The 22296-nt window shown below is 33.5% G+C and overlaps 2 protein-coding genes across 7 annotated transcripts; one reads left to right on the top strand and one right to left on the bottom strand.

Annotated features, from left to right (window-relative positions):
- The first annotated feature begins 1501 nt into the window (after positions 1 to 1501).
- Positions 1502 to 12671, top strand: LOC143213079 (pH-sensitive chloride channel 2). Its single transcript, XM_076432585.1, has 9 exons — positions 1502 to 1719; positions 4303 to 4501; positions 6281 to 6510; positions 7396 to 7478; positions 7572 to 7727; positions 7802 to 7957; positions 8025 to 8190; positions 8431 to 8617; positions 9432 to 12671. The coding sequence occupies exons 1-9, from the start codon at positions 1625 to 1627 to the stop codon at positions 9693 to 9695; spliced, it is 1536 nt and encodes a 511-aa protein (XP_076288700.1). The 5' UTR covers positions 1502 to 1624; the 3' UTR covers positions 9696 to 12671.
- Dic1 (Dicarboxylate carrier 1) lies at positions 12634 to 21844 on the bottom strand. 6 transcript variants are annotated; one of them, XM_076432591.1, is made up of 9 exons: positions 20089 to 21844; positions 18830 to 18942; positions 18587 to 18742; positions 18327 to 18493; positions 18053 to 18260; positions 17508 to 17588; positions 17390 to 17446; positions 15032 to 15114; positions 12634 to 14913 (listed from the first exon to the last, which is right to left on the bottom strand). In XM_076432591.1, coding segments are annotated over exons 2-9 (849 nt in total). In that variant the 5' UTR covers positions 18926 to 18942; positions 20089 to 21844; the 3' UTR covers positions 12634 to 14912. The 6 variants fall into 6 exon arrangements, with proteins under 6 accessions (XP_076288706.1, XP_076288705.1, XP_076288704.1 ...); XM_076432590.1 differs by having other exon boundaries at positions 15051 to 15114; XM_076432589.1 differs by having other exon boundaries at positions 12634 to 15114.
- Positions 21845 to 22296: the final 452 nt, after the last annotated feature.

Here is a 22296-nt window from a genome sequence, read left to right as displayed (position 1 = left end):
GCGAGCATTTTGGATGAACATTTTTCTAAAGTGATATGAGAGTTAAAAAACATTTACAATAAAGCCTTGATCTAAGAGAACGTAAACCGTACGATTTAAGAAAAACGAATATCCCCTCCCATTGAGCAAAACTTCTCTATTTCTCATTATTGTTTTATATGACTTTCACCAACTTATTTGTGAGATTTTTCTGATTAAAATGAAACTGTGAACACATTTAGTGGCTCAACTCTTAACTGTACACTAAAATTCCAAATATCAACATATTTTTAACTTCTTTAGAACATTTGGATCACTTAGTTTCAAATAATATACTGAAGAGATCTTCAAAAAATTTATACAAAATTTTAGAAAGGTCCTAGAATGATACTTCATAATCTGACTTAACACTTGTAATAGTTGAGCAGAATTTTCCTATGATTAGGTGAACTTTCAGAAGTAAATTTGTTAAACGCAAATGTTTTATAACGTAAATTGCCTATTTTATGTTTTTCATTTTATAATTATCGAAATTATGAAGCTGCATACACGGAAATGGATTCGATAATTTTCTCTGTCCAAGCACATATTGTAATAAATTAGCTTTCGACAAAAACGAGTTTAAAGTTAAACTATTTAATAAATAGCTTTATTAGAAGAACGAATGTGGAATTGTCATAAAAAGTGTAATAAAAATAACAATTGCAATTAAATCGAAATAAAAATAATAAAAATAAATTGAAATTGAAATTGGAATTGAAATTGGAATTGAAATTGCAACAGAAATTGGAATAGAAAATGGAATTGGAATTGAAATGGTAATTGGAATTGAAATGGGAATTGAAATTGAAATTGAAATTGAAATTGAAATTGAAATTGAAATTGAAATTGAAATTGAAATTGAAATTGAAATTGAAATTGAAATTGTAATTGAAATTGAAATTGAAATTGAAATTGAAATTAAAATTGGAATTGAAATTGGAATTGAAATTGCAATAGAAATTGCAATAGAAATTCGGATTGAAATTGGAATTGAAACTGGAATGGAAATCGAAGCAAAAACACTAACTCGAACAAATAATACCAATGCTAATACTGCCAGATTATGGATATTTAAAAACCACACTGTTTATGATCTTAAAGACTACTTTTTAGGACGTAAGACCTTCAGACCTAAAATAGACGTAAAATGGACGTCTTTAACACGTCGTGTGCTATCTGTACCAGTCGACTTAAATCCTGAACAGTATGAATCATCAAAACCATATCGAGGTGTTTCGCGATTTCATGTTTCCAGAGAAATGTTAAATAAACCGTGATCTCGTAAAATAAACAGTACAGGGAACTCGGAGAAGCACGAAATATTAAAATAAAGTAGTTCAATGTGTTAAATCCACATCGTATAAATCGCCGAGTGAAATCTATATGAAGAATAATTTCGTTTGCCGCGCAGAGCGATATACATATTAAAGATGCTAATGTGTAGGTAGCTGTACCGTGCATTTATTGTTTGCGCTACCATCTTCTGTTCCCTATCATATGCAAACGCCGGAGTGTAGCATTGTAAACGAATCGCAAGTGGGAGAAGTAGCTGGGTAATGTCTGGTTTCCAGTGAATTAGTCTGAGTTCGTTAGTGAAGCCGCGATGATGGAACTGAAAACGTTTTTAAGAAGAAAAGATCATGCTTTTGGAATTCTTGTTTATTTCATACAAATATTACACTTGACTTCGTCCGCCATGTAAGTTAGATCTACTTCTACTGTTTACTCTAATTACCAATTCTGTCCGCTTATAATTAGCTGTAACATCGTCACTTCTACGTCCATGTATAATTCCATCTCCACGGAATGGTTATAATTATCTTTCGACGCGGAGCGCCTATTAAATGTATGCAAATATAAAATACGGTTTACGTAACACAAATATTAAAAGCGTTCAGACGTTTCTAATTTCTCAACATGGCGATGTACATGGGGAAACTGGTTCAATCTTAATAAGAACAACACACAAATCTAATTTCCCAATTTTATACTTTCTGAACTAATTGAAAATCGTATCAAATTACAAATGATTTTTCGAATTGTTTGTGAGATTTGGTCAACTACAGTGTAGTTTAAAAATTTTTTTAAAATATTAGCCATAAACATAGCCATCTGTTTTATTGATTCAGTAATTTTACATTATAATAAATATTATATTATCGACGTATATGTTAGTGCATCGTATTTCACTCGATTCGTGGTGTAGTGAATATACAAGCACGAAATGTTTCTTTCTGGCTAGATAAGTATGACTAATTATAATAATGCAAATAAGTTCAAACAATGTGTTACCTGTTTTTCTTCGAGTGCAAGAAGCAAAGGAATACCGTGCACGTACTATAGAAAAATAAAAGAAACTTCTGTTTTCAGTTATGATAATGTGCATTCCTACGAAGATAACTTGTACAAACACTCGAATGTTTGATCCTATAAATTAATGCGTTTGAATAGATAAGATCGAGATGTTGAAATTAGTAGTCTCCTCCTGTGGTTTGCAGTTAAACGTTACAAAATCGAAGATTCTGCATTTTCGAATCTCTTTTCTTTCCATTTATACCGTTCCAGAATCAACCACAATATAATTGCGATAAAAATTAAGATACTTGCATTTTTCAATACCAGTAACATCAGTTTTTTGTGAAGATGGGTTCCCAACAATTTCCTAGTGATTTCTTCCTAAACTCTATCATCTTCAGTTTCTTCAGTGAACAATTCAATTTTTTAATATTAAAAATTACGTACAGTTATGTCCCATTACAAGCCCAGTGGAGGAGATCGTTCTATGTCCCTTCGCCTACCCATTCCACGGGGGGCGTACCCCGCGAGGGGCCAAGAAACTCGATCGCCGAACAATTACAAAACTTCTTTATTTTTCATTATTTTTGTATGGGACTTTCGACAACTTATTTGTGGCATTTTTCTGATTGAAATCGCACTAAACACGATATAATTTCAACTGTATTTAGTGGTTTAATTGACGATATAACTTTAGCACATAGAAGAGGATACCGAGTGAAAAAGAAAGAGAAACAACGACCGCGCGCGACTTCAAACACAAATTGGTTTAAAACACCAATGCGATGCTAACATTTTCATCTTCGTCTTTCTTCTTGTACAACCTTTCTCAAGATATTCGTCACATTTTTCTGATTAAAATCAGAGTCCATTGAAAACCTCCAACGGGCTGTAGCTCCGTTAATTTACAAAATTCTAGTCTAATTCTTTGAGAACATAATTTTCGAGATGTTAAGTTATTTATCTAAACTGTATAGCATATGTTAAATATATGATAAATTATGCTTCACATGTACAGTCAATATGGGTCAAATATTATCTTGTTTGGTGTCATTTTAATCAGAAAAATGTCACAAATAATTTATAAAAAATAGTGTCCTGTTCCGATCTATGTCAAGACGCAGAACCGAGAATTGACTTAGAATGCGAATTTACTGTAGTATGTACATGTACATGTGTTCTTGGCAAAAAACATACAATAAGAAGTGGGGAACTTGTTGTCAATGATTAATCACACGGACAACGCAGCAGAGATATCAAATAAAAATGGCTTCGATATTTAACAAAGCTGGTTAAATGTATTTCACACTGAAAGCAATTTAAAATTCAAAGTTTGCTTCTTTTATCGAGAAATTATAATAAGTGTGCGCTGTAATACTATCTACTACCAAATACGGTGATGATGAAAAATAATGTTGCAAAATGCCGATAACGAAAATGTTTAATTACGTTACTAATGTATTTACGTTAGAATATTTGTTACACTTCGTCACATGGAAATATTACGAGAACAACGTTGGGAATAGTTGAGATGACTTGTAATTGTAAATTGATGGTCTTACTTTTTCAAGCTTATTAGACATCATGTGCTGAAAAATTAGTTTTCGTACTGTGAGGAGTCACATGCATTACATTATGTCATCTGCATAGATACAAAACAACAATGAACTCTGCGCGGCAACGGCTGGAATTTTAATTCAAGGCTCTTCTTTCGAAAGAACTTCTTCCTTTTTATGCTACATTTGTGGCTTTCGCACGTAGGATTTTACCTTTTCATTTTATCATTCGTAGAAAACTGAAGGAAAATTCTTAGGAATGTTATTAATTTGTCAATATACGAGAGCCGGTTTTTTATGGAAGCGGGGTAGCTCAATTTCTTATTTAAAATGCGACAGTTACGGAGAGAATACTGCATTTAAGAAATTGAAGCAACGTCAAGTCGAGTTTTATATTATGTTTGTGGACTTACATGTATATATTTTTTAGATTGGGAAGCTGTCCAAAGTTAAGTAGCTCTATGAGCAGGGACTCTATGACACAGACGGAACTTTTGGAAGAGTTGTCGAGCACTTGTCGTTACGACAAAATGGCTAGACCGCATGGAGAAATTAATGCTACGGACCCGGTTAAAGTCTACATCAGAGCCTACATCTACACGATAAAGTCAAACATGGCTAAAACATTGGTAAGTGACGTAATAATTGTGTACCTACTCAACTCACTTGTAAAATCTGGAACAAACTTTGGCTGTAGTAAACTGTCATAGATCTATAGTATTATTTTCACAACCTGTATAATAAAAAATGAAACCATACAACTTCTACCTAAATCATTTTTTCATTTCACTCGTTTTTCGAGATACTTGCAGTGGGAATTTAAAATGGGACACCCTGGATATTATTTGCACATTTATACAGGGTGAGCCGGAAATCGTAGTATAGTCGGGCAGGGGGTGATTCTACGTAGAAGAGTATGAAACAATTCGGTATAACAGTTTTTTATCTAAAGCTTTATTTCCGAGGAAGTCGAGCTTGAAAATGCAGCGAATACACGTGCCATTGCATACGAATCGTCTGACGCGTCTGACCACGATCAACCAATTCTACTTCCTACATATACTAAAGCACGTGAACCTGGCGGAACTTTAAACTCGATTTTCTCGAAAACGAGAAGTCAACGGAAAAAATGTTATTTCTTTTTCCGACTTATTTTTGCATTTAGAATCTTAGAAACCCCCTGCCCGGTTGTACTACGATCTCCGGCCCACCCTGTATTATTAAATCATAAGCGTATGAGCTTCGATTATAGTTTTCCCGATTATAAACAAACATGCGTTTAAAAATGATTATATTATAAAAGGAAATCAATATTTAAAAATAAAAAATTTATTTTGAAATATAATGTACGGTAAGGACCATAACTGATTCCACACCATTTCTCTGTATGACTAGAAAAATTAGTTTAGTAAATGATGTGTAAAATATATGTTGGAAAAATGCATTTGGACGGAATTGTGAAAAACAATAGTGAAAATTGATTTTTACTATTTTTTTAGCTGGGCCAATAAAGAAAATTCAAAAGAAGTGTCTGGTCAACTCGTAAATAAATTATATACGCTCTGAAAATTTCATTGAAATTAGTTAATTGGTTTGCGAATTATAAACAATCAAAAGTGATAATTTGTAGTGTACCACAAAGTGGCAAGTTTTATCATATTTGATCGTTTATAATTCGTAAACCAATTAACTAATTTCAATGAAATTTTCAAAGCGTATATAATTTATACCAGTTGACCAAACACATCTTTTAAATTTTCGTTATTGGGCCCCAGCTAAAAAAGTAGTAAAAATCAATTTTTACTAATTCTTCTAGCCTTACAGAGAAAAATATGTTTCTTCTATCGATCATATTTGCTGTTAATAAATGTTAAATGCTTTCGGCGCAACGGTTCGATCGTTTATTACGAATTATGAAGCAATTTTGCTAATTATCAAACAAAATCAACGTTTCGATCCTAGTTTGGATCCTTTTCAAGATTTATTTGAATCGCCTTACAGAGAAATTGAAGTCGTTTGGTCCATTCATAAAAAAATTATTCTGATTAAAAGTGTGTAGAACCAGTTATGCTCCTTACTGTATATTTGAATTATTTCCCTCGGGCCTCAATTTATCTGTCCTGCTGTAATAGACTTTGAATTATTTGCAACGTTACTTTCGTTCGATTTTAATTTTCTTTCTCCCCTACCACAGCCGTCTCTAGTGCAGGCCGGAACATGGTCAATTTGGCAACGTTGTCTCAGTCCGACTTGAAGTTGGTCGCGTTATATCTGATGATGTTCTCTCTGTACGCACTGTTGCCACATCACATGTTCCGGTCTGTACTAAAGACGGCCATGCCCGTACGAATAATTAGTATGTGTGAAAGTTGGCTTTTCTATATGCACGTTAAACACTGTGATTACAGCAATTTGACGTTTACATGATACTGCAGTACAGATACTTGGATGATAGGTTAAAATTCGCAGATATCGCACCTGACTTAAACCAGATATACGGCGGGCGGTCTGCGCACGATATAATATGGACTCCAACGGTGTATGTTTCCAATGAACGTAGTTCAGCTCTAATCGGGAACAATGTTAAAGATCTACTAGTTTCGGTGAACTCGTCAGGAATGGTTACTTTAAATACCAGGTTTGTGATGTTGACTTTATAGGATAGGATGGTTAAAAATGGTTAGAAATTAGGGGTGTGCGAGATTCCGAAATGATTCGGGATTCCCGAAAATATACAAGATCCCGCGAAGATTCGGGAAACCGAATGGTTTCGGGATTCTGAAAGACTCGGGATTCCGTCCAGATCCCGCGAGAAATTCCCGCCCCGACCGGGATCTCGCACACCTCTATTAAAAATGCATATAAATATATAAATATAAGACATTAGACAGACATTTTTCACTGTTTCTTGTATAATCTTGTAGATTTTGTCGAGAAAACATCAAAAGTCCAAGTTTCAACGTTAGAAATTCGCTACTTCAAACGTTATGCGTGTTTATAGTTGAGCGATTTTAAACGGACTTGAGAGGTAAGGGCGCCGCCATGTTGGTAGCAGCGCGTGCTCGTGGTGCCACCGTGCGACACTGAGTACATACTAACACTGAAAAAACGCTGAAAATCGCTGAACTTTTTACACGCATAACTTTTGAACCAGTAGATTGCTAAAATTAAAACTTGCATTTTCAAAATCTTGGAATAGAATCGTTTATTTGTAATCAATGGTCTCATAAATTGAACGAATAATAAAGGGTCATCCATCTCGAACTTTGAGACTTGACTGGTCTGTAAAGCTGATCTGTTGATATTTTCGCGCGCTCCAAGATCGTTTATTAAAAAATTAATACAGACCTGCCATTGAAATTTTATATTCAGGCTTACAACAAGACATACAACAAATTTTGAGAGTCTGAAAAAAGGTCGGAGACCACGTGGCATGTTCTACGCGATTTTGAATAGCTCATACACATACAATAATGTAAACATAATATGATGGTTCTGTTTTTTTTGTTTGTTCGTCTTACAGGTTACAAGTTACTCTGAATTGTGGTCTTCGCTTGGAAAAATTTCCATTCGACGTGCAGGAATGTCCGCTCATTTTCGAAAGCTGTAGGATGTCATTGTTGTTGTACTATGTACTACGATGTCAGCTATTTTACTCTACTGTGATCGTGTAGGAATGAATGGAATTTTTACCTACAGGGACGTACAATGCGAACGACATGAAGCTGATTTGGGATCTGGATCCAATAATTCTTGCCGACGAATTACATTTAACCGAATACAAGCTCGTCGACAAATGGGTGAATACAACGGAAGTGTCCTATGCCACGACTGAACAGCATTACGGTCATTTCGGCATGTATCTTTTTACGTTTACACGAGAAATCCTACCGTAAAACTATTTCCAGTAAACATTTTTACTCCTACAGCTGGTAACTTCAGTTCGATTAGTATCACATTTAAGCTTGCTCGTGAAATGGGATTCTTTATGATGGACTATTATATCCCGTCTATATTGATAGTCGTTATTTCTTGGGTGTCTTTCTGGCTGCATATGGACGCGAGTCCGCCACGAATTGTTTTAGGTAACGAATGTTTCAAAGCCCCACAGAAATGGTGCAAACTGTGAAATAAAGTCATTTATATTTGTAGGAACGAACACCATCTTGACGTTCATGACTCTCGCGTCGAAACTCGAAAATTCTTTACCGAAGGTCTCCTATATAAAAGCCAGTGAAATTTGGTTTCTAGGGTGTACCATATTCTTATTCGCAGCAATGGTCGAGTTTGCATTTGTCAATACGATCTACAGACGAAAGTACGACACACGTATGCTAGATTTCACGTACTGCTCGTCCATCAGAAGATGGCAGTGAGAAACTTGTAGGGACCACGTGATACCCCTACTCCGCGCTACACGTCTTCCGCTATTGGTCGAATCGCTGAGCGACTATCTCGACCGTTCCCGCCGGAACCTTAGATTCAATTTTAGCGCATCTTCTGATGGACATCCGCAATCTAACGATTACTAATCACCGATACACTTTTGTACCTGTAGGAAAAATGTACCTCTGAAAAAGGTGAACAGCAAATATATTCTAAAATCAACGCTAACGCCGAAATTGGCAAGGAAACAATTCCAAAAGAATACCACCAGTCTAGAACGATCGCGTTCTTGGTCATCGCTTGATAATGCTGCTAGTATGGACCGAGATTACACAAGCCAAAACTACCTCACTGTACATGTGAGTTAATATACTATTTTTATATTGAAGTGAAAATTCTTTGCTGAGGGGCTACAATTTTCTAGCGTTACGGAAATGACGAAATTTCGCGAATAACCTCGAATAATTTGGCAAGTAACATTTTCATAAATAATTTACTAACTTTAAAGACTTCATCGGTGAACTTTTAAGATTGTAGAATGTAAAACGAAGCCTTGGCTACATTACCATTTCAGTTTTATGCAGGTTTGATGCTTAAATTGTTAGTTATTAACAAATTTTGGAGAAGTGGTATGTTGTGTATGTCTGTCCATGTCGCACAGTTCGACCCTCCTTGTCTTACGCATCATGGGAAGATTAATATATGTTTAAATAATTAATTAATCAACTAAAAATACACACCACCGCCTTTTTACATATCTTGGCTATGTCGATGCAGAGCGATTTTTTCGATTCGAACGATAAATCTCTCAATATTTACGAATAATCTGTCAGTGGCGGCCATCTTGTGATATCATGTTTGCTTCGGATGCCTCGTAACAGGCGGTATCTGCCGAATATTACAAATTATTCCTCGATAACGTAAAAATATGCATTTTGGGCTCCGGGCAGACATAGATTTGACTTTTAAGAATCACAATTGACCGCTTCTGAACTCCTCATTGCAATGTTGAAGCGTCATTTTGTATTCTTGTAAACCTTGTAATTTTATATACGTATATGCGGATCTAGCGTTGTGTGCGTGTATCACCACACTCTTGCACGGGCGCGTCGGCACCCTCGAAAAAGAATTAATTTATACCGTGCCTCTGAAACAAATATTTTCCTTTGACAGAGTTTTCCAAGCACACTCAACATACCGTCTGTGAAAATCGATGAAGACAAAGACCAAGAATGCTCCGTTGGAAGCATCGTGACCGTGAACAGCACTCCACCGCCGAAACCTTTTTCGAGAAGAGCTACTCTGGCCCAGTTACATAACTTCACAACAATGACTCCACAAGAAATTGCTCAATGGATTGATAGACGTAGCAGGATTGTATTCCCTGTTGCTTTTATTATATTCAATATTTTTTATTGGTCTTTCATCTGGATATAAATGTTTTTTAACATAACTATATGTATTTCATACTCTGGTTAAACTTCACCTTATGGGACCTAAAGTTTTGTGGACTTGGTTTTATATAATCTAGTATATTTTGTCGAGAAAATGCCAAAAATCGGGCGCCGCCATGTTGGAAAGCAGCGAGCATAACATTGGACAGTTGGAAGAAACGCCTAAAATCGTTCAACTTTAAACACGCATAACTTTCGTATCTTTGACATTTTCTCGACAAAATCTACGGGGTTGTATTTATAAAGTTCAAAACTTTTGGTCCCGCAAGCTGAAATTTACTCCATATTCTTTCTGTATTATCAGCATAAAATATTGAATCGAGGAATCCTTAAATTTTCATCTATCAATAGTACTGAACTCTTTGTCTTGAAATTATGTCACATCGTTAGTTAGATATCATGAGATTTATTAAGCTGTACGTCATGCTTTTTTCTTACACAATTTTGTTCTGCTTATAGTAGCATTCTTCTACAGTATTAAATAAAGAATTTTGTAAAATAATTAATCCGTTAATCTTTATATTTATCTTGTTAATCTTATCTATTTACTATTATTATTTAAATTGTATGTAATTTTATAGAGCTATACGATTACTGTTACGTACATTGTATATGTCAGGGATGCACTGTACCTTGGGTAACCAGACATTTTTGCCTCTTTCTTATGTAATCCTGTAGATTTTGACGAGGAAATGCCGAAAATCCTAGTTTTAATGTTAGGAATTCATGGGTTCAGAAGTTATGGGTGTTTAAATTTGAACGATTTTATCTCGCAAACGAAGGTTGTCATAAGTTGTTCATTGTTATTTACCCAACACACACACACAACATATTTCAATGAATAATTACCATATCGTCTACAACGTACATCAATGGCCGATTTTGGTGAACCTTTGCAGGAGATAATAATAATAATAAAGCATACAAGTTTCTCTCTCTCTTTGCAATAGCATTCTTTTCATTTATTTCCGTAAATTACATAAATATATTTGTTTTAAAATAATTTGTGGTAAATAAAATACGCATGAAATACCTTTCCATATGTTCTCATCAAAAGTTTCTCAAACTGTAAAAATATTTCTTCGAATGTCATTCAATTTAGTAGGTTAGTACAAAGTTTTGTATTTATGTACTGTACATACTAGTACTTAAGTATAGTATAGTAACGTTTGCATGGAATGTATTATTTTGTACGGCAACTATTTTTCACGTCGCCTATAGAAAGGCAGTAACAAGTATCAATTTTTGATATCTCAACAATACAGAATTATCAAAATAATAAAACGATATTCCTTGTGTGCGCGACAATATCTTAGAAATGCGATATCCTAGAAAATATTGCACAAATTTTTCTTGAAACTGCTTGCCCATCGTAATAAAACAATCTAATTTATAAATAAATAAACACTTTTCAATAGAATATTGGTTATATAAATTTAAAACAATTTCTCAAGATGAAGAATCGACCATTTCCAATATTTTCCTTCAATGATAATTTCTGATTTAAAATAAAAATTACACCGAGTTAAAACACGCAATATTTTCTGGAGCATCCTAATAACTAACAATCACTGATTAAACTTTCATACATTACTAAATGGTTGAACAAATCGTGTACATAAACAAAGTTTTGATCTACAACGCACATTCTTTCAGGTACAAATTTTCTAACACTATCGATATAATTATTTACGGTTGAAGACGGCTGTCTGGAAAAGTTATAAATATCTTTGACAATTTCTCCCTATGTACTTATACAAAACATAAAAATAATATAACAGCATAAATACAACATGACTCCATTTATCCAAACCGACTACTAATGAATGTCTAATAAACTGAAATGTTTTTAACAAAGTAATAATCATTGAAACATTTTAACCCTTTAAGTGATTTAGTGCTAGAATATTTTAGTAGTAACTGTAAGTAACAGTATTGCATGTATACTCTACTATACGACTTCTAGAAAATATACATATCGTGGCACACATTCATTAATTTACTGAATTCATATTTACAGTTTCAGTTTTAGAAATATCGTCACAAATCACGTAGTATTCTTCATTTCAATAGTATCACTCAACGTCTGAGGTATAAATATTAATATCACGTGACGCACAATCAGTGTTACCAGACACAGGGATAATCGAAAAGGAATCGAGGGGAATACAAGTACCCCCTCTCTGATGACCAGAGCAATATGTGACACGTTGCGCGACTGCGCGACGAGAATAGAGTGAGGCAGAGTGAGGCGAATGGGAGACTCGTTGCGGGAGACTGAACGGTGGAATAGAATAGTGGAAGGGGATAAAGGTGGAGATAAAGGAGAGCCTGGAGAGGGAATGAGGTTTGTTTCAACCTCAATCTGGCCACACTGCGCACAATGGATTTTGTCAAAACGGGACGCACTTAACGGATTAATTACAGACATATCTTATCACATTTCAAATTGAGATAAATGGAGTACACTTTCCAAAATTAAAAAAATAGTATCGTAATGTTAAGAAGCCGATTCTGCAATTAAGAAGATGTAGCGTTGTTCACACATTTCAGAAAATATTCTTATGGCTACATAAAGCTACCTGAAAGTTACAAAACTAATTAAACAGTAAAATATCATAGAATGTCTGGTTTTGTAAGTGTTTAAGTAAAGGCTTAAATCGGACGTGCAGATCAAAAGTATCGTTGAATTCAATTAAATCGATGATGGTTCGTTTGATAATTTACAAAGAAAAATTTGCATGTGAAATTTCAGCTTTCCCCATTAATCGGGAAAGCAATTATTTTCGTCATTTAAAAAGTTCAAATTCGAAGAATATTCAGATAAATGTCTACAAGGTCTTCGACAACAGGTGGGGGAAAATTTATGGGGTGGTTCTCGGTGATAATATAAGACGAAAATGAAGAATAAAAAAATTGGGATTTTGGCTTCGTTTTTCAGTTATTAACAACGAAAAATCCGCCTAAAGTACTGCAACCCGAGCAACAGAGGTGTACATTGGACAGATACTATGATTACCCAACGTACACCTCTGTTGTTCGGGTTGCAATACTTTAGGCGGATTTTTCATTGTTAAATAAAATGCAAAATAAAAAATGTTCGCATTGATTGCAGAACACAGGAGCCAAATAAAAATGGTATTCTCCTTTTAATTATCCTACTAAGCTGAAACTAATACATCGATGTCCTTAAATATTTTCAACACATCCACTGCTTTAAATTGTACGTGCCCATTTTTGTCAGAAATGCATAAAATCCGCAGTCTAATTAATAACTAAAAAGACTTTCGTCTTATATCGTGACGAAGAACCACCCCTCAAATTTTCTCTCTCTTGTTGACGAACACCCTGTATAAAACTATTCAGATGCATGTCAAGAAATTTTCTCGAATTTTTAGTTGCAAATCTTAGCTGTAATAAAAGTTTCACAGCACAGTACAAAATTTATGCTTTCACCGTAGCGATATATTGTCGTAGCTATTGTCCTTAAATTCTTTAGCAAGATTTACCGCAAAAAGAAAAAATAATTCGTTTGTTCTGACAAAATTTATATCATGTGTCGCGTTGATTTTTAATAAAACCCACTTCTCTCCTTCTTATTATAACAGTACCTGTCAATCGTCTTGGAAAACAACATCTACTTTTCGTTTCGTCCTCTAAAATTGGGAAGTAAAGATTGTCCAGGAATACCCATTTGTTCCGATTAACAAAAATTCAGCGAACTTCATAGAAAATAGTTCCTATCATTCCCTCATCCGAGAATTCGTTAGAAAAAAAAAGTTATAGAGAACCCACGACATTGAATTTGTAAAACAACTAAAACAAATCAATTTAATTTAAATTAACGATCGCTTTTGCACTACAATGATTAAAACAAATTCTGTAACTGTCACCTCGTATCAGAACATACGTATACATGTTGAAAGGCTAGCTTTTCACGCGTTTTTCAGAAAAATTCACTAACATTTGTTCACTGTTTGGCAATTGTACTATCTAAAAAATGGAGGGTGATGTCTGTTTAGATGTTTTACGCTTTTCCCTTATCAAGCGGAAAAAGTTACCAGTGAAACACGTGGTCCATGAAAAGTTCACCTCTATAAAAACGTAGAAACAAAAATTGCCAGTTTCATCATCGAACTCATTCCCTGTCGATGATGAACATATTAAACTAATTTCAAACTACTCAAGCTCTTCAATTGCCCATATCTAGATTATATTAACGTTATAGCCAGCTTCTGTAGAGAGCGTTCGAAACCCTCCATGACTTAACGTATAAAAATATTTTGTGCTTCCAGAAAATAATTAATGTTTATGCAGTTGAATTTTTGGTAGGGTAAAATCCAAAATTGGACCTCAGCTGTTCCAAAAAGACAAAAGTGAGAATAGTTTGCGGAGCTAATCTGATAAACGCAGGTACATAACCCTAGAATAGAAAATGATTAACATTTTTTTTAGACTAATTCATATAATTTACGATGTTTGAAATGAAAAGATCACAGTTCCCGCTAATACGATTCTAAATGTTCCACAATAACATTTTCCATTTTTTACATGTTAATTAAACATGTAATACAAGTTAAAATTTTTGTACTTTCGTTCAATTGCTGTTTCGGAATAAACTTCCACTTTAGAATAATTCTACATTGACGACAGAAATGGACGGTAACAATGATAAAAAGCGAATACATATATGCGCTGCACCACTATCTTTTAGCATAGTACAGTCAATCCTCCTATACAGTACTCCCTCCGTATAAATGTCGCAAAGATCTCTACCGTAACTGTACCCTGACGATATAATTACGATTATAATGTTATAGGAGGATTGTCGCACTTTTTGCACCGTGATATTTCGAAACCGGGTTAGTAGAAAGTTAGGTTAATTCCCATTCTTCGACTTGTTTTGAACGTATATTTTACGACTTTGTTTAATAAACTAAATAACATATTATTATTATAGTATCCGCTGCAACCCCTTCGTGACGTGTATCGAGTAATATTATAACCCCATTGACACCATGCAACACTTCTTCGAAACATTTGTTTGTAAGACTTAAGAAAATAATCACGTGTATCGCCTCAAAACAAACTTAGAAACAGGATTATCCCCTCAACAGATATTAAGAGCGGGTGGTAGGCTCCATTCGGACTTCAAAGGATTTATGATAGGGATTTAAGCCGGACTGACAATGAGTACGAATCTGAAAGCGGAAAGCATGAAATTAACAAATAAGCCAACACTTTTATCAAGCGGTGACCGGTGATCAAGTTGAATCTTCCGGTCATCATTGTTAAATATCTTTATACGTAAATAGTAACCACTGGGTGATAACCTCACAGTGCTCATTATCATAGCGCCGGTGTATCTTTCCTCTTTCCCTTTGTATGTAAGTTTCGACTTTCTTAAACAAATAAAATTCCAAATTTTTTATGTATATTCCATCTGCGTATTATTCTAAAATTTTTCGATATAAAAATATTTTTCTAAGATGAAAGAATGAAGAATCTATTTCATGTAAATATTTAAAATTACGCTGATTCAGCATGAAGTTTCATTTGAGAAACTAAAAGCGATTTGTTAAGCAGCGATCTCGTGCTAAAATTTAATGCGTAAGGCAACCGTCGGTACACGCACGCTACTATTTATGTATCCCAAGCAAAAGAAACTAATAAACGATGGATCACGTGTTTGAACACGCACGTACGCAACTTACGTAAAGAGCTGAATTTAGATAATGTTTGAGTAACTTTGAATATATTCAAGGTGATTGTACTGAACGTGTGTAACCAAAAAGCATAAGCCAAAATTAGTGGTATTTCCGACACAGTGATATTCTACTGTCGTTTTATAACAACAAAAGGTAGTCTAAATGTGGTTGTAACAACACACATTATTTAACTGTGCTTTATAACTTTGCTAACGATACACATATATACACAACAATATATATACATGTAATAATAATATATATATGTAACATAATATAGAAAAGTAAAATATATGTATTACAAAACTACTATGTCATACAATATAAAATGTTGCATATCTAATCGTTTGCTTGCTAATTGTGTTTGTTCATATTATTTTTATACAATTCATTATCATTATTGCCTTTTTTAACTGTTGATTAATGAAATGAGTTCAAACTCGAATATCATATGGCTTCTGGAACTTATTTTCTAACTTATTTTCTTTACAAAGATTTTATCAAGGAACAAACAACTTGTCAATACTCAAACAAAAAATTCAGAAAAAATTCATACCATACAACGTAATAATAATAAGTAACATAATCTTAAATAGCAGGCTAAATAATAAATTATAAAATCTTTGAAAGCTGTAAAATATAAAATAGGTAGAATGCACACTAGTGTACGAACAAAAATGTCTACCAAATGAATTTGTCTAAGCATTCATGGATTAAATGTTACATGCATAGTGTGAAAGGAACATGCAATAAGGAAAGAAATTTAGTACCACACGAGTCCAATACCTGAAACTATGGTCTGTTTTTTGAATGAAGATACCTAAAACCATAATAGCTGTCCACTTCACTCCTATTACTTACGATTTGCAACGTAGAAGTGAGATGTACAATTATTATTATTAGACTTTCGTTATTTTCTTTCGAAAAATAGACTTGAATGTGATATACAAGAACTATTATTACAACAGATGAACATTAAGTGATCTAAGAAGATCCAAGAAGATCTTGTGGAAAATTGTTGCATGTAAAAACAGTATCTCTCTGAATGTTATTACTGACACTAAGTTATAGATACAAAAGTACAGTATCTAAAATATAATCTATGTCAAACGTAGTATGTCTATGACTGTGGCAAAGCATTCTATAAATGTTTTATTACAAATTACTAATTAAAACCGACATATTATTGTATAAAATATAACGTTCTTACATTAGACGTTTCAGAGAAAATACATATGTACAAATTTAAGCATTGCTAATCTTATCGCTAAATCATAGCAATTTAATACATAATAGTAATACTAGTTCTATTAGTTACTGGCAAGTCAATTTGTAACATAAAAAACACTCAATTTCTAATACAGAATTGAATGTTTTCATTTAAATGGTTAAGAAAAATTAAAATCAATTCACTTTTAGAATCGTACGACAATCACATATCACAATCAATTACGAACGTTTTTTTCATTATCTAGATAATCCAGATCATTCTCACACAATACTAAAATATAACTTTTAGATTTCTTTGTTTATTATTTTTACATTTTAAGGATTGTAATAAAACTATATTTGTTTAAACTATGATCTTTTCATATAGTCTAGTATACATTTGAATATAATATTTCTGAAAAAGTTTTCTAAATGAACTGAAAAATTCATATATGCATATAAAAAAATATTAAAAATACATGTATCATTGTTTTTGTGCTGTTTTAATTTTCCTTCGCTAAATGGATACTATTAATAAATAAGTGTGTATATAATAATATAAAGAGACTATTGCAATGTAGCTTTCATCGTGAACATTCCTATTTATAGCTCTTACAGGTGAATGCACTAAATTGTGTGTCTACATGAACTGTTCAAAGAATTCTATATAGTATTTCGAATCAGTACTTCCAAATGTATACTGATAATTAGTATTACAAGTTAGTAGAACAGAAATAAATAAATAAATAAGTAAACTTACTTTAAAGAATGCCAATGGTCCATGCTTTGCGGTGTAAAAAAATAGATCCGCAAGATTCTGTAAAAGAGTTTTATGTAATACAGCATTTTTATGGATGTATACGTATACTAAAGATTACCTTAAATTCGCCTGGTTTAGCATTCATTGCACGAGTTTTCAATACATCTAATGGCTGTGTGAGTGTTGTAGCTATAGCACCCTTGGATTTCAACAAATAGTTCATTAGCAACACAACAATTCAATATGAATACGATGCCTCGAAACAAAACATGTTTCAAATAAAGTATAATAGCAGTATAATAGTATCTTTTACTACTTGTTGTTGACGAGTAGCTTTTAGTATCGGATTAGTACAAAAATTTAAACGAACTTTGGAGACTTTACATAATTTTATGTATTTATGACAAAAATGAATAAGTGTAAGTTAAAATAGTAATAACATTAGAAGATTTTTAAAATACTGTTATATTGTATTCAACTTATTAAGTTCAACTTATTTTAAAAGAAAATAAATTTCTAATTCATTCCACTTTATTACAATGCAAATAGAAAATTTCTTATTTTGCATAAAGATCCGCTGTCTACTCTTATATATAAAAACGTAACGTATATACATGTTTAAACATGTTTTAAATAGTATTTTATCGTTTAACATATACTTACTGCAAATACACTAGATAACACGTGAGTCAGAGGATTATCTACAAAATAACCACTCTGCAACATCATAATTTTTATTTGATCATAGAAACTTAGTTGTCCGATAGTCATCAACGCAGCCCTTAACGTCGCAGTAGAACAACCACTGAATAATTTAGGTACACCTTCTTGTCGAATTATGCACACCACCCCATCCAGAGCATGCTTATAACTGAAACAATATTCAACATTAACCAATCAAATCAAAAGTTTGAGTTCCGGCACTGTAAATTCTTACTTTCTTCTTAATTCTGGCGATAGTTTTATATCATTTTGCATGCGTACATTAACCACGTCTCCCGGTGTACCAAGAACACCTCCAATAACACCGGAAAAACCAGCCAGTAATAACTTTTGGTAAAATAGCATAGGACGATCGGGCGTTTCGAATGTTTGTTTACCTACCTACATTCGAAAGGTGAACAAAATTAATTTTCTCGAGTTACTCGGGCACAAAATTAATTTTCTCAGAGAAATGTATATGTAAAATAAATTTACTTCGTAAGCTCCAAATCTCATGGTGGAATATGTAAGCTGACGAAGCAAGGAAGCGCTAAGGCCATTGTATAAAGCTAGAACTCCTTGTTTCTGTATTATAGAGGTAGTTAATCTTATTACAGATACTTTGCCTTCTTGTTGCGTTTGTAAATGTACCTGCAATGATACTTGTTCGTAACATATGTAAGGATATTGTGTGCCTTTAAAAACTAAAATAGAATTAATATGAATCTTCGCATCTACCTTCAACAAATCCAAGGGATGTGTGACACAAGCAGCACCTGCAGAGGAGAGCCCACCGAAATACCAACGTGACAATTTCTTTGTTTTGTCCGCCATTGTTTCATGTTCTATATCTTTGCAACAAAGCGGAAAAAATATATATTTAGTAACTACAGACAGATAAAATATACAGGGTGTCCCACGCAACTGGAACAGGCTGTACCTCCTAACAGGTCGAGAATAGAGGAAAATGTTATAAGAAAAAGTTGAATGGCATCAGACTGCACTTTTTTTTTAAATGGAAACCTACATTTTTGACTGCACCAATCGATGCAGTTTGTTGTGCTCTACATAAGTACTAACATACTTGTGCCCTAAACTTGTTCGTTAGGAAGTTATCAAGCTAAAAGTTCTCTGATTTATAACGGAACATAACATAGGTACTCCGGAACACTTGCCGAGACCGAAATAATTCAGTGAACTTTTAGCTTCGATAACTTCTTAACAAATAAGTTTAGGGCATAAGTATGTTAGTACTTTTATGTAGAGCACAACAAACTGCATTGATTGGTGCAGTCAAAAATGTAGGTTTCCATTTTTAAAAAAAGTGCAGTTGCATTTTTTTGATGCACCAATGCACAAAAGTGCATAAAATTAGTTGCGTAGTATGCACCGTCTGATGCCATTCAACTTTTTCTTAGAACATTTTCCTCTATTCCCAACCGTTTAGGAGGTACAGCCTATTCCAGTTGCGTGGGACACCCTGTATAACTTAAATGTACAGAACATAAGTAATTATTAGACTTACCTGTTCTCTTAAGTATACTGTATTTATTAATAATAATTCATTTATAACTAACACTTGTGAATTCACGCAAAACAATTACTGCTTGTTACCAAATAAGAAATACTGCTATATACATTCGTAATGAATGCATTTAATCATGATTTGACAGAAAAGCCCTTGCTTTCAATGTGGTACTACACATACATGTAAATATATATGCACAGTGCATAAGTGTACGAGCAACATTATGTAAGTGCACCCTGCTCACTTTAATAAATTATTAAATAAGTGTAATACACAAATCGCGTAGAAATCATAAAATAAAAATTAATTTGAAAGAATGATTTGCTTAATGTTTGAATGAAAAATGCAGTAAATTATGAAGGAACCATTATACACAATTTTATAATAAATAATGGCAAGTGCAATGCATAAACTTTCGAATATTTATAATAGGGAAATATGTAAATATATTGGAAAGAATAAAACTTACTATATTCTACGGACACGATACGATACACGTCACGTTTAAATCATTGTTTGTAAAAAGTTTCGTTCCTATCTGACGAAACGCACCACATCATTTAACTGGGTCTGGAAACCACGAAGGCGCACGCATCAGCTGATAGCCACGTGTAATATCGCCTCTTTTTGTCGAGGCTAAAATCACTTGACAGAATTGATTTTGCAAATGATTACATTTATTCCAGAATTTTTTACATGTTCGCAATGTCACGTCGAGGTCACTTTAAGATGACGATAAACATCATTTTTCGAAGATACATGTACATATTATATGTTATCGATGAACACGTTCGAAATATGTAAATATGTTCGAACTGTGTGCATTTCACAAAATGTCGCGTATCAGAGGTAATTCAATTTCGGGCATTTCTATGTGGCATGTAAAGATTTCTAATTCTTTTATAATTCATATGTAACAAAACTAACGAAAATAAACTTAACAATACTTGTTGTACATACAAAATCGTGACTAAATTTTATATAATTTTATAACAACAATTTTATAACACAAGCTAACGGCAGAATGCTGGCAACTTGGTCCTGAATTTGGTACTGTCCTCTTAAAAGAAGGCAGAATTCAGGACCGAGCTGCCAGCAGAATGCCAGACATCTGCGTCACAATAACTGTCGACAAGGTGCGCTGTCCAAAATCGAGCAGATTCGAGCAATTATTGTTATTACAACATCATTGTTATTACAAAATCTTTTCATATACTACGTGTACGTGTCATTAATTTTGTATTTAATATAAATATAGTTCGTTTACGTCGTCATATTATTCTACATTTAGTATGCAAGTATACACGCAATGCAATTCTACATACTATGCATGGAAAAAGTCATAACCTAATTTTCTAGTCACACGCTCTCTTTTTATCAATTTAGAGACATACTACACATTACATTTAGTCATCACAGTACGCGTTCATTTATGTGTAATATAACCAACGAGCAAGAAAACAATTATTTTCTTCCAACTGCGTTAACGATCTAACGAAATAATTTTTAAATATTGAAGTAGCTAATGGATAGGCAAATTTCTGTTGTATAAGGAGATGCATAAATAATTGTACTAATTTCCTCTCCGTAACAGGTATCGTAGATAATAGTTACAGTACATATTACTTATCTTATATTTACTGCCGTTAAAGGAACTGTCTAAAAATGATGCCACATCAGCTGACTATCCAAGGCGACTTCTCCTGTGAATGACATCATATACGTAGGTCTGTAGATTGTAGATATACATATATATATATACATGCGTATGTCTTGTAGAACAAATATACATAGTGTGTTCCTTGAGACTATTCAAGTAACGTGCAAGAGATCTATATATAGACGTCGAAATATTTTGAGTGGAAACAGAGCACATGTAAATACCTCCAAAATATGGAACAGTCGGGGCATGTATACAGGGTGTTAAGAAATGTTTTGTCGTGGATAACATAGACGAATTCTACACCCTTGGATCGGTGGAGAGCTATTTAAAAAAGTGGACCGCATAATTGACCTTTACCTTGAATTTCAAGGTCGAAATTGTTTTTCGTATAGTACTCATTGCGAGGAACAAAACCCTCACAGGAGCCATCAGTCTCAAGTCAATCGGTTACTAGAAAACAATTTTAAAACAAGGACTAAAACGGTTCTCAAAATAACCGTTTCTCTCTCTCTCAAACTGTTATAAAATAAAAATTTATTTACTTAAAAAATTCTTCAAATAATAAATAATGATCTAACATAATAACACAAATGTTATGTAATACAATAGGATGCAATTCAAAAAATGTTGACCTTGAAATTCAAGGTATAACTACGACAAGACAGTTTTTAACAGCCTTACACCGCTGTCACGAATTAACAAGTCGGAGTTTAATTTTCGAAACTAATAATAGTTGAAAATTGGAAGTTCCACACTTCCGACGCGTGCTAATTAAACTCATAGTCAGCTGACCATTTAGGTCACACGTATATGCGCACTACGCACGCACCTAAAAAAGACAGAGAGCGATGACAGCTGCCCCTTTCATTGGCAACCTGCCATGACTTTCCAATGCTTTCATAGTTATCTCCTCCCCTTTTGTTTTCAATGACAGCATTGACATAATCGATTGAAGACCTTGCTATAGGGACGTTTAAAATCGCACGTATATACACAAATAATAAATTATCTATC

This window comes from Lasioglossum baleicum, chromosome 10, assembly GCF_051020765.1.
Source record: "Lasioglossum baleicum chromosome 10, iyLasBale1, whole genome shotgun sequence".
Classification (NCBI taxonomy): domain Eukaryota; kingdom Metazoa; phylum Arthropoda; class Insecta; order Hymenoptera; family Halictidae; genus Lasioglossum; species Lasioglossum baleicum.
This window is presented reverse-complemented; position numbering and strand designations above follow the sequence as displayed.